Here is a 12563-nt window from a genome sequence, read left to right on the forward strand (position 1 = left end):
TGAAACCCCCTAATAGGTACTCTAACGCATTCCAACCGGCTTTTTTTCAGCGTGCCCCCTGTTGTCGCCCTGGCCGCCGCCTGGCCGCCGACGACCTCACCGCTCACAGCAAAAACAGCACGGATGATGATAAACTACCCTATTTCAATCGTGTTGGCAACACTTGTGAATCGTCCCTTGTTATCATAATACTTGAAATTGTGGATAATACTGTTTATATTGAAAGTTAAAGACTTGTATGCTTATTTTTCAATATTGCTACACAATACAGAGGCATCGGTAACCATCAAAGTTTTTTTTTTGGCTCTCCATACCTTTCAAAAAAAATCCTAAGAACAGTTAACATGTTCAAAAATAGAGCAACTGCTTAACCACAGCTAGGTGCTATCAATGAAGCTAACCTACAATGTTAATTGGATCACACCGCGCAATCCAGTTTCCATATGTAGACCCCATCCCACAGGCAATGGGAACATAGGCAGGTTAACCAGCAAAAATATTTTTTCTGGTGTAACACAAGGCTAGTTTCTCAGAGATCACTGAGCCTCCTCCAGAATCCAGACCTCGTTGGTCCTTTTCTTTATAAAGACCCGGACACCTTGACCTTTTTCTCTCCAAGATAAAGCTGCATGCGCTGATGTGCATGACTATTATGTACAGTGACCTTGATCATCAATAGTAGAAACTAGAATTCTTCTGGCGGGGTGCATCTTTGCAGAGAATAGAGCGAACTTCCACGACGGATCTGGGTGGCTCCAGGTCCTTCGGCGGGATTGTATTGCCTAGCAGCTGTTGCAGCTGGGATGCGAAAGTATCATCCAATACCTGCAGGATTAACAGGTTTTATTAAACTAGTGCCGTGATGGGAAGCATCAAAAGGGAAGGCGAATACATGGTCGATAAGTTACAAGGGGCCGGGGGAACATGAACATACGGAGATTGCGACTCGTGCACCTTTATACCAGGCTTTATTTTCTTTGCGATTCTCCAGGAAACTCAGCACATCCTAAATATTGATCAAATTAGTAACAGTAGTAGGAAAAAGGACCATCGCTACTCACTACTGATACTTCATGTACCTGTCCCATCCGGTCCCAAAAACCTCGGCATATGGCTACAAAAACATGTACTTCAGAGACTTTGTGCACATGATTTATCGCCTGAATTAGCTGATCCTTCAACGCCTGCATCCTGGTGCGGATATCAGATTCAAGCACCAACTCTTTTGAATCCTGAATGATCTTTTTGAGCTTTGTGGTATTTTGCATACGGGTCTGCATAAAAAACTTTGGTAAGAAAATTGTTCTTCGCAACAATTGTACTTATCTCTGTAAAGTGCCAATAAGGCCTCTCCGATTCTATTCATTAATAGATCAGTGGCCAAATAGCTAAGGGTGCAACAGAAAGTTCAATGTGGAATTAGAGTGTGGAATTAGGACTTGGTACGATAAAACCTGAATCTCTACAAAATGATAATAGATGAAATCACCCCTACATAGAACCTCAAATGATCTTAGTTGTTATAATCTTACCAGTATCAAATGAACATGAAAGCATTCATAATTCTGGTTTCATACTGATACCTCCCAGGCAATGGAGCTTGTAGCATATACATAGAAATTTAATTTGGTAGAAGTAGGACACCATTCTCAGTACAAGAGAAGTACCCATAATGATAAATTTACATTAGAAACTAAATCCTAGGCTCATGCAAACAGATCTATGCCAGAACTTGCTGCATGGATAAAGAAAACTCATTAAACAAAATTCGTTTTTCATTTTCAAGTAAAGCTACGTATGGAAATTAAGTGACTAGGTTTTATGACAAAGTAAGTTTGTGCCTAGTTTCAGGGAGATATCAGAGATTCACAAGAAATTGTAACAAGCAGAGATCAGTAAAAATAACGAGACATAAAAAGACACTCACATTCTCAGAAAGCTTCTAGGTAAAAAATAACGAGACGTAAAAAGACACTCACATTCTCAGAAAGCTTCTCAACAACCGCTTGCATGTAATTTCGGAATTTAGCTCTCAATGTCACTGTAACTTCACTAAGTTTTTCTCCAATGGCCGCAGAATTTCCTCCGTTAGGTATACAAGAACTCCATGACTTCAAGTGACTCTCAATCCGAGGTCGCAAAACATCAAGTAGTCTTTTCAATGTATTCAAGAGAATGCCAAGCTAAAAGCAGATAGGGGGTCAGATATTATTATATTAAAATTAAAGTTCCAAGAAACGTAAATCAATACGAAACTTACATCTTCAGGTACGGTATAGGGCACCGTTGAATTGCGCTTTGTGAGTTTTTGGACAACTTTGAGGCCGAATTTCTTTGGTGCAACACAATCCTTTGGTGGAGCCAAAACATCCGCATATTGTTTTTCCATAGACTCAATAACTGCCTTTTCAACATCTGCAATGGCCTTTTGTTTTAAGGAATAAAAAATATATAATATAAGTTGCCCAAGGGGCAAGACGCGCTTACCGGGGACAATCCCGTGAAAGGGCGTCGCACCGGCCCGGATCGTGGACAGATCGATCCCCAAGAGCCCGAGGGTCTCGGCGGAGATGATGTTGAGGCTGCTGCCTCCGTCCATGAGGACCTTTGTGAGCCTGGCGTTGCCGATGACGGGGTCGACAACGAGCGGGTACCTTCCTGGGTTTGGCACGCAGTCGGGGTGGTCGCCTTGGTCGAAGGTGATGGGCTTGTCGGACCAGTCTAGGTAGACTGGCGCCGCCACCTTCACCGAGCAGACCTCCCGACGCTCCTGCTTGCGGTGCCGAGCCGAGGCGTTCGCCACTTGCCCACCATAGATCATGAAGCAGCCGTGGACCTCCGGGAACTCCTCTTCCTTGTCGCTCTCCTTCTTGTTGTTGCATTGGTCCTTGCCACCTTCCGCCGGGGGCCCGGCCTTATGGAAGTAGCCGGAGCATGATGCATTCTTCAAGGGTGTGCTTGACGGGACCCTGGTGATAGGGGCATGACTCCTTGAGCATCTTGTCGAACAAGTTGGCCCCTCCGGGAGGCTTCCGTGGGTTCCTGTGCTCGACAGCAGCGACGAGATCCGCGTCAGCGGCGTCGCGTTTCGCTTGCGCCTTCTTCTTGGCCTTCTTCTTCGTGCCACACTGGGCGGACGCCTCGGGGACGTCTTCTTTCTGCCTCTCCTGAGGCTGCTTGTCCTTCCGGAAGATGGCCTCGACCGCCTCCTGACCAGAGGCGAACTTGGTCGCGATATCCATCAACTCGCTCGCCTTGGTGGGAGTCTTGCGCCCCAGTTTGCTTACCAGGTCTCGGCAGGTGGTGCCGGCGAGGAACGCCCCGATGACGTCCGAGTCGGTGATGTTGGGCAGCTCGGTGCGCTGCTTTGAAAACTGTCGAATGTACTCTCGCAGGGATTCCCCTGGCTGCTGGCGGCAGCTTCGGAGGTCCCATGAGTTCCTAGGGCGCACGTACGTACCTTGGAAGTTTCCCGCGAAGGCCTTGACCAGGTCGTCCCAGTCGGAGATCTGCGCAGGAGGCAGATGCTCCAGCCATGCCCGGACAGCGTTAGAGAGGAACAGGGGGAGGTTGCGGATGATGAGGTTGTCGTCGTCCGTCCCTCCCAGCTGGCATGCCAGCCGGTAGTCCGCAAGCCACAGCTCCGGCCTTGTCTCCCCCGAGTACTTGGTGATGGTAGTCGGGGCTCGGAACCGAGCCGGGAACGGCGCCCATCGTATGGCCCGGCTGAAGGCTTGCGGACCTGGTGGTTCGGGCGAGGGACTCCGATCCTCCTCACTGTCGTAGCGTCCTCCGCGCCTGGGGTGGTAGCCTCGGCGCACCCTCTCGTCGAGGCGGGCTCGACGGTTGCGATGGTGTTGCTCGTCGCCGAGGCGATCCGGGGCTGCAGGCGTCCCGTCCCGCGTGCGCCCGGTGTGGACCGAGTCCTCCCGCATGAGTCAGGAAGTCGTTGTGCGATGCCCCAGGGGGCACCCTTGCCTTTGGGAGGCGGAGCTTTCGGCCCGTCGGACCGCGGCATCCTCCAGGAGATTCTTGAGTTCTCCCTGGATACGCCGCCCCTCGGTGGTGGATGGCTCCAGCATTGCTCGGAGTAGTATTGCCACTGCAGCTAGATTCTGGCCGACCCCGCTGGAGGCCGGGGGCAGCCTTGCCCTGGCATCGCCAATGATACGACGTTGGACGTCCCGGGCCCGATGATGCGCTTCTCCGGTGAGTGCTCGGCCTGCCCACTCCTGCTCGACGTTTTGCCGGAGCTGCACAAGTTGCCCTGCTTCCTCGTCGAGCCTGACCTGCATCTCGCGGATTTGCTCGAGCTGTGTGTCCTGGCCCTCCGCAGGGACTGGGACCACAGCTAGCTCCCGCGGGATGTCAACGCGAGAAGCAGGCACAGGAGGGTCGTTATCCTCCGGCATACCGAGGTGGTTGCCTTCGTCGTGATCCCCCAGATCGACGTGGAAACATTCGCAACTTGGGCCACAACCTTCGTCGTCAAGGTTGTGGCCATCGTCAGAGCAACCGAGAGGCAGTAGTCACACGCGGTCATGAAGTCTCGCATGGCACTGGGATCACGGAGCCCGGAGAAATCCCAACTGGAGTCGGGGTCGTCTTCTTCCTCGGAACTCGGGGGCCCGTAGGTTGAGACGGCCGTCAGTCGATCCCAAGATGACCACATATGGTACCCCGGAAGGTTAGGGTATGCCTTTACGAAAGCGCTCACCGAAGCGGGGTCGCTTGGTGGATCGAAGCTGAATCTAAAAGGCACAGGGTGGAAAACGGACGGTACCTCTTGGTCAATGGACGGTGGGGAAGTCGCGTCGGGGACGGACTGCACCGTTATCTCAGGTACGAGGCTAACGTCCAGCAAGTCCTTCGCGAGAGTGCTGGCGTCATCAGTCCACTTGGGGTTGGCACGTTGCGGGGAAACGACATCAGTCGTTGTCTCAGGTGCGAGGACAATGCCCGACATGTCCCCCGCTGGGGTGCCGGCGTCGTCGACTTGCTCTGGTCCAACAGCCGATGAGGTGCCGCCTCCTGCCTGGCCATGGTTGCCCCGTCTCCTCCTCCTGCGGCGAGGAGGGTGGCGGGGCAAACCCGGATGCTGCTCTTCCGCCACGGGGGGAAGACGTCGTCGAGTTCGCCGTCGCCGGGCGAGCTGACGACCGTCGTTGTTGCTGTCGCGCCGCGGGGGGAGGAGTATCATGTCGTAGCTGCCGTCGAGGGACATGAACTCGAGACTCCCGAAGCGGAGCAGCGTCCCCGGCTGAAGAGGTTGTTGAAGACTACCTATCTGGAACTCAACGGGAAGGTGTTCGTTAACACGCAGCATGCCCCTACCTGGCGCGCCAACTGTCGGTGTTTCGGACACGGGGGACCCTCAACCGAGCCGACCAGTGATTTTATCGCTGTGTGCCCCTGCCCAGATGGGTTGGCGCAAGATGGAACACAAGGGGGAATGCGGCTTGTATTATCTCGCACCGGGGATGCTCGTAGTAGGGGTTACAAGCGTCATGAGAGAGAGAGAGAGCCTGTTTGTTTGCTCGTCCCCCGCGTGACCACCCCCCCCCCCCGCAGGAAGGTCCTGGACCTCCCTTTTATAGATGCAAGGAGAGGGTCTAGATGTACAATGGGGGTGTAGCTATGCGCTAACGTGTCTGGCAGAGAAGTGTCTGAGCCCTGTGTACATGCCAACGTGGCTGTCGAAGAAGTGCTTGAGCCCTGTGTACTCGATAACGTGGCCGTCGGAGAAGTGCCTGAGCCCTGTAGAAGCACAGCTGGCGGTGCGGCTGGTATCCTGCTGACGTCTCCTTGCTTCTGTAGGGGGCTGAGAACCACCGACGTCATGAACGCACGCGGGGAACCATCATTAACTGTTACCAGGGCGAGCGAGCCAGATGGGACGTCGGTCTTGTTCCCTCGTAGCTTGAGCTAGCTAGGGGTAGGGTAATGATGTATCCCCTGTGGCGCGGTCGGTCCGAGCCCAAGGTCGAGCGAGGCGGAGACTTCTCCTGAGGTCGAGGCCGGGGTCGGGCGAGGACGTGATTCCTCCCGAGGCCAAGGCTGAGGCCGAGTCTCGGGGTCGGGCGAGGCGGAGACCTCCTCCCGAGGCCGAGGCCTAAGGTCGGGCGAGGCGGAGCTTCCTGTTGCGCCCGAGGCTGAACTTGGTTGTTGTCAGCCTTACCCGGGTGGTTGGCACAGCAGTCGGAGTGGGGCGAGTGGCGCTGTTTTCCTGTCGGGTCGGTCAGTGAAAGGGCGAAGTGACTGCGGTCACTTCGACCTTGCCAACTGAGGCGCGCGTGTCAGGATAAGGTGCCAGGCGATCTTCGCATTGAATGCGCCTGCGATACGGTCAGTTGGTAAGGCGATTTGGCCAAGGTTGCTTCACGACGAAGCCTACCCGAGCTAGGCTTCGGGCGAGCTGAGGGTGCGCCCACTGCCTGAGGAGGCCCTCGGGCGAGGCGTGAATTCGTCCGGGACTACTATTCCCGCCTGAGGCCAGGCTCGGGCGAGGCGAGGTTGCGTCCCTTGGTAGACGAGGCCTTGTCCTGAATCGTGCCCATCAGTCTTTGTGGTTTGTGCTGAGGGTGCTTACCAGTCGTGTTTAGGAGTGTTGGGGGTACCCCTAATTATGGTACCCGACAGTATGTTTTAAATGTGTTTGTGAATATCTGACTAAAATTCTGTGGTGTAGTGCTAAACGGGCTAAATGGGCTAAACGGGCTAAACGAGCCTACCGTGCCGGCACGGCACGGCTAAGCAGGCTTAGTGTCGTGCTTGGGCCTGGTCTTAGGCACTAGTGCCGTGCCGGCACGGCACGGCTATTAAACGGGCCAAACGGGTCGTGCCCTAACCGTGTCGTGCCTGGCCGTGCTGGGTCGGGCCGCCCATTTGGCCATGTATAGTGGTGGGCAAGCGCTAGCTACGCTACTCCGTGGACCGTGGTGCGGACTGCTGAGTGGCCGAGTGGAGTGTTGTGGACCGGCCTGTGGTAGGACTAGGCAAAAAAAATCGTAACTCGAAACCCGAACCCGGAATACCCGAACTCGAACCTGAAATACCTGAAACCCGAATTTTGTTTGGGAATTTCGAGTAGCAACTTGCAAAACCCGAATTTATTTCGGGCAATTCGGGTATCACAATCGGGTACCCGAATTACCCGAACTCTCATGTGTCATGTACTCATGTCATGCTTGATTATTAATTTGTGCATCTATAATTATGTGTAAGTGTGCATAACTTGTGATTGTAGATTGCTTGTGTTTTATATGTCCATGTATATCATTATTTAAACTATATTTTTTATACTAATTTAATAGGGTGTATGTGTTTTTATGAAGCCGACACAATAGTTCGGGTAGTTCGGGAATACCTGAACCCGAAATTCCGGGTACCCGATTTTTCGGGTATTGCAAAACCCGTTGTAATTTCGGGTATCGATTCTCAAAACCCGAAATACCCGACCCGAAATTTTCGGGTAATCCAAACGCCCACCCCTAGCCTGTGGGAACATTCGCCTCTCCAGCCCCGCTACCTCTCCAAGTCTCCCGTCCACAGCGTCATCTTTGGTTGAACCTTCCAAGTTTCAACAAATTGCAGTTTTGAAACAATACTATGGTATTTAATGATACTATAGTATTGGAGCTTAAAAGGTGTTTGGTTTGTACAGTCAAAACTCAATTTTAAATACTATGGTTTATCCAAAACTGTGGTATTTTTGGAGTTTTTGAAACTCCACTCAGGACCTCAGTTTTCTTCTATTCTTTCTACATATACTTTGTTTTCCAGTAGAACCAAACAGATCTCGATTTTGAGTAATACTGTAATTTTACTGTGGTAAAACAATATCGTAGTATTTATGTCATGTACAATTGTAAACTATGGTATCTTAAAACTACAGTATTTCAAAACTGCATTCTCAAACAGACCCTTATTTTGTCAGTGTGTGAGACACGGAGCGGGCTAGCTCTCTCTCTCTCTTGAGTTTTTGTTGTTGTTGTTGCTTGGGTGCTAGGCGGAAAAGGGTGCCGGTTTGGTTGGATACTCGGGTTAAGGGGTTTTGATCCATCAAGTATCAATGTCACATTGAGTATTTGAATAATAATTATAAATATTAAATATAATATAATTATAAAACTAATTACATATGAAGAATAAGGACGAGATGAAGTTATTAAACCCAATTAAATCTATATTTAGTAGTTATTATTGATATTCAAATTTTGGATGTGACACGAATCAAACTTTAGCCTAGCTAGAGAACAAACACCCCCTTAGACGAGAAACGGTCTGGTCATTCGATGGGTTGTGCTGACACGATGCATGAGTGTCGTCTCGTCTCCTACCGTCCTACGTAGAGCTAAAAGTTGAGCGTGTCGTGCTAGCACGGTCTGGGCCCATCATGCATCAGGCTGATTTTTTTGAGGCAGCACGACACGAAATAATTTCAGGCTAAACTGTGTCATGCTCATATACTAAAAGCTAGGCATAATCTGTCTCGAAGCACGGTGGGCCAACGATCATGTCGGTCCAAGCGACACGGACAAAAAACTTATATATATCTAAAAATGCATCCTCAAAATATTTGTAACTTTATTATATCCTAAAAATCTATGAGAAAGAGTAATTAATGTTTTCTATAACTTTTGCGAAGAGAAAAAATATTAGAGCATGAAATAACCATTAAAACGCTAGTTTTCTAATTCGTGTCTTATTTCATACTGTGTCGGACCAAGCTCAACCCATCCAGTCGTGTCGTACTGTGCAGCCCATCGTGCCTAAGTTTAAAGCACCATAGGACCTATTTTTCTTCGTGTTGGATCGAGCTTTAAGCTCTTGTTTTCGTGTCGTACCGTGCTGGTGCTAAATAGTCTGGTCCAAACTTTAAGGTCTACTCATACATATGTACATGTACGTACGCGATGCTCACACGTATGGAATGGAACGCATTTAAGAGCGTGACCTATGACCCACATAAAGTCTTATCGGTGTCTTTGATCTAGACGCAATCGAATAAGGCCTAAAGATGTGCCCGTCCTCCCGCAGTACCGCTTCCGCTCATCTGAATCTGATGGAACCGTGGTCATCTTTGCACTATTTTTGTTTAGTGCCAAATGGGGATGCAAAAGCAGAGCTGGCGTCTAGATTACACGGCTTTGATCCGAAATTCAGATGCTTATCATCCCGATGGACACAGACGATGCTCATTTATTAGAAAAGAGTATACCTAAAAAGTCGACTAAAACAACCTTCAGTATTGTAGTATTGTATTAAGAGAAGACTTTCTCGTACATGTCAATAAAACATCCGAACTACTGCTCTATCCGGCGACGCCATAAACCATGTGAGAACGATCCCAATAGCTCCAACAGAGAGTCAAACTTAGAACCTTAGAAGTACTACTTAGACCATCTAACCAATTCAGTTATAGCCCTTCGCAAAAAGAGTATATCTACAATCTCATTAACACAGCATTAAACTTTTTTCTGGCTATAGTTCAAAGGTATGTATTAGGTATACTTGATATTGCGCTCTGTACATGACAAAATGTACAAATTCTCTCATATTTAGGGATGTGCTTGCTACATTACAAATGAGGATTTCAAAAAGAAAGGAATAGCATCGTTGAAAGTCAGCTAAGTTGAGCTGCAGCTCCGTCGGTCTCACAGAAGGCTCGAGCTTAACATATGGTATCTGAAATGTTTACTGGACACTGGATTTCAAAACTTGCATAGGAGCGAGAACATACTAATTGCATTCATCTTTTTAAAGCTTTATTCGGCAGCATACACATAGGATTGAGTAAAAAACATCGAGAGTGACCTGAAGAAGCACACTAGCCAAACTTGAGAAGCCTAATGACAGACCCCGTGAGAAGAAAAATTAGATATACGACCTTCTTTACCCCTTCAGTAATATTTGAAAGGGGAGAAAACCTAATAATAAGCAGGCTGTAAAGCCTAAACACGTGACCAGATATCGATGGTAGATCAAATGATCCTCTCTTTGATATCCTTGAACTTTGCAAACATGCCATCTCTGCTTTCCTGCATATATAGAAAATTTGAAGAAAAAAACATCTTCAGGTCACTGAAAACACAACAGAAACATGTACAAATGTACAATCGTGGCAGGTTTAATAGGATGACTGAGATTTGAGGATTCAGATGTACCTTGAAAAGGAGATGCCGTGCGGTGAACCAAATTGAGTAACCAGTTCCTACTAATTCCAGCAATTTTGGGAGCTGTTACGAGTCAGTCAACCAGGTTAGTGGAACATTTGGTACCAAAATTAAGTGCAGATTCCATGAAGAGGTACTATATTTCCTACCAGGGGGACTGAATCAACTGCAGAAACAACAGAAGATAGGATCCATAAAGCAACAAAGGCACCAGATCCAGTGAGGATTAAAATCGGAGTCACTTCAATGTTCAACTGGAAGATATAGGCACGTTATATAAGTAAGCATCAATATGGCAATGGATAACTCATCCAAGATAAAGTTTGTATCTGAAAAAAAACTATCTTCACATATGAAAGCTGCTACAGGATCATGACTTATTCAATGCATTACCAAAATAAAATATGCCATAGCATGATAAGTCTGGCATAATCTGGAGCAAAAAAAACTAAGATACTCGTAATTTCATAACATGTTGTGCCTTTGGAGTTCTAGAGTTCTGCAAATGTTAAGGGTTAAACCATAGCTGAATCACTCAGGTTGTTGATTCAAAAGCTCTACAGGTAAGATGGTGATACTAAACAATACATGATAGTGAGATGTACTATATACATACGGGCAAGCATGTGCAGGGAGTGCATTTACTTAGGGCCTCGATTTTTTTAACTACTATACTTAGTATTAGTAGTAATCAACAAATTAGGTGGATAACAAATAGATTAGCAATAAAAAGTCTTTCCCATCCCATGGCCAAGCAACTCCTGAGGCTCATGCATTATCCCTACCTACAATTAATACCCACCATAGAGTCAAAAGCAGGCATCTCCCTCACTCCCGCTTTAATTTCAATCAACAATCACCACAACAATTGGGAGGAATTTTTTTTCCAAGAAATTAACTGCCATCCCATTGCAGAAGGATATCATTTTAGGTAAAAGCTAATGTATCATTGTAGTCAATATTTCAAGAGCTCCAATATTTGCTTTTGGCAAGGCATGATGCTATGAGAATAACATCCATTTTTTCCTCAGCTTGTAATGGGGCCAATTTTTTGTTCCGCACCGTGCCTCAAAATTCTCCGGTACATCACAAAATAGGCGATAATGCAATTGTTGATGTTACATTTTGTATAGACTGCCTTGCAGGCTTGCAGCAAAATCTGGAAAGGTTACTGCAAGCTTAGACCATGTTTGAGAGGGTTTTGTCCATGTTGCTCCTCCGTCGGAGCCAGAGCCCAGAGCCAAAACGTGGCTCCGCCTCCATACATACAACTCTGGCTCCTCTGCTCAACGGCCCAGAAGGGCTCCTCGCCTCCTCCCATCCGACCACATTTGGTGCGGCTCCTCAGCTCCGGTGCTGGAGCCGGAGCAGCATGAGCGGCCCTTACTATTAGTCTATTATTACAGTAATGAGCAAGGATAACAATTGCTATTTTGCCCGGCTGTAGTTATAATGTCAAACTGAACCCATTGCTTTTCCGTATGATCCATTTAAGATAGGAAAAAAAAACATTTCAGTTTGCTTTAGTTTCACATAAGAGTTTACCACTGTAGCATTCAAAGGTGTGACACGCAGCGGAATCGAAAGGCAAGTAAAGCTTTGCTGGGACCTAGGACTCTGAACAGCAAAGCAGGTGCCAGCAGCACGGCGATACCTTGCTTAGTATCTCATCCAGACCGCCGTCATCCGTGGACGGGGACGGGGACGCCTCTGATGACACCGGTTCTGCTACGGGCGCCTCCGCGGAGCCACTAGGCGCGGCGCTAACCTCGTCGACCTTGTCATCGGCAGGCGAATCGGGCTTGTCCGCGACGACGACGGTGTAGGAGGCGGATGCGAGCTCTTCGGAGGGCGCCGGGTCAGGCACGGCCGCGCTGGCGCAACACCAGCCTGAAGCGAAAGCATCAGAGCAAGCGAGACGGCGCGTGAGCTACAAGAGTGAGGGCTGGCTAGGCCGTACCTCGAGTTGGGATTCGGCGGTGGAGCGGGAGGGCGGTGGAAGCAGACGCGCCTCGCCGGGGCGGGGCGAAGGATATGGGCGCGGCGGTGGCGCGGACGGAGGCAGTGGTAGAGACGCAGAGCTCCATGATCTCCCGCTCTCTCTGCTCTCCTCTTTCTGTGGACACCTGGACGCCGGCCTGGTTGGGTTTTGAGGTATCTCTGTGAGCCGCGAAACGGAGGATGAGGGTGCTGGTGGCTCGCTGGCGCTGTACTCCACTGCGGAGGACTGGGCAGTTTGTGCGACATCCAACGGCTCCCCCGCCTGGCAGGCTGCGCGGTGGGCGCCTGGGCCCTGTGCTTTTTGGGGGCCGAGCCGATTCTTCGTGCATGCCTTTGGTGCTTGGACGGCAGGTGGTGCTTTCGCTTTTGCTTCTCTCCTGTTCCGGG

At 49.3% G+C, this 12563-nt stretch overlaps 2 protein-coding genes across 2 annotated transcripts; both read right to left on the reverse strand.

Annotated features, from left to right (window-relative positions):
* Positions 1–213: 213 nt before the first annotated feature.
* On the reverse strand, positions 214–2423 carry LOC103654235 (uncharacterized). Its single transcript, XM_008681065.4, has 5 exons — positions 2261–2423; positions 1980–2183; positions 1080–1274; positions 935–1006; positions 214–825 (listed from the first exon to the last, which is right to left on the reverse strand). Exons 1-5 carry the CDS (start codon positions 2387–2389, stop codon positions 673–675), a joined length of 753 nt encoding a protein of 250 aa, XP_008679287.2. The 5' UTR covers positions 2390–2423; the 3' UTR covers positions 214–672.
* Positions 2424–9656: 7233 nt separating this feature from the next.
* On the reverse strand, positions 9657–12340 carry LOC100286116 (Protein CURVATURE THYLAKOID 1D chloroplastic). The gene is made up of 5 exons (NM_001159004.3): positions 12136–12340; positions 11830–12065; positions 10325–10429; positions 10167–10238; positions 9657–10040 (listed from the first exon to the last, which is right to left on the reverse strand). Exons 1-5 carry the CDS (start codon positions 12260–12262, stop codon positions 9984–9986), a joined length of 597 nt encoding a protein of 198 aa, NP_001152476.2. The 5' UTR covers positions 12263–12340; the 3' UTR covers positions 9657–9983.
* Between the last annotated feature and the right edge of the window lie 223 nt (positions 12341–12563).

This window comes from Zea mays, chromosome 4 (genome assembly GCF_902167145.1).
Source record: "Zea mays cultivar B73 chromosome 4, Zm-B73-REFERENCE-NAM-5.0, whole genome shotgun sequence".
NCBI lineage: Eukaryota > Viridiplantae > Streptophyta > Magnoliopsida > Poales > Poaceae > Zea > Zea mays.

Bases quoted from the DNA above. Each gene is read 5' to 3' on its own strand.
- LOC100286116 (NM_001159004.3), bottom strand. From the start codon at position 12,262: ATGGAGCTCTGCGTCTCTACCACTGCCTCCGTCCGCGCCACCGCCGCG. The intron at 12,066-12,135 runs GTACGGCCTAGC...CTTTCGCTTCAG, and splicing joins CCGCCGAATCCCAACTCGAG to GCTGGTGTTGCGCCAGCGCG. The intron at 10,041-10,166 runs GTACATCTGAAT...CTATATATGCAG, and splicing joins CACGGCATCTCCTTTTCAAG to GAAAGCAGAGATGGCATGTT.
- LOC103654235 (XM_008681065.4), bottom strand. From the start codon at position 2,389: ATGGAAAAACAATATGCGGATGTTTTGGCTCCACCAAAGGATTGTGTT. The intron at 1,275-1,979 runs GTGAGTGTCTTT...TTTTTTATGCAG, and splicing joins TTGAGAAGCTTTCTGAGAAT to ACCCGTATGCAAAATACCAC. The intron at 1,007-1,079 runs GTACATGAAGTA...ATCAATATTTAG, and splicing joins TTTGGGACCGGATGGGACAG to GATGTGCTGAGTTTCCTGGA.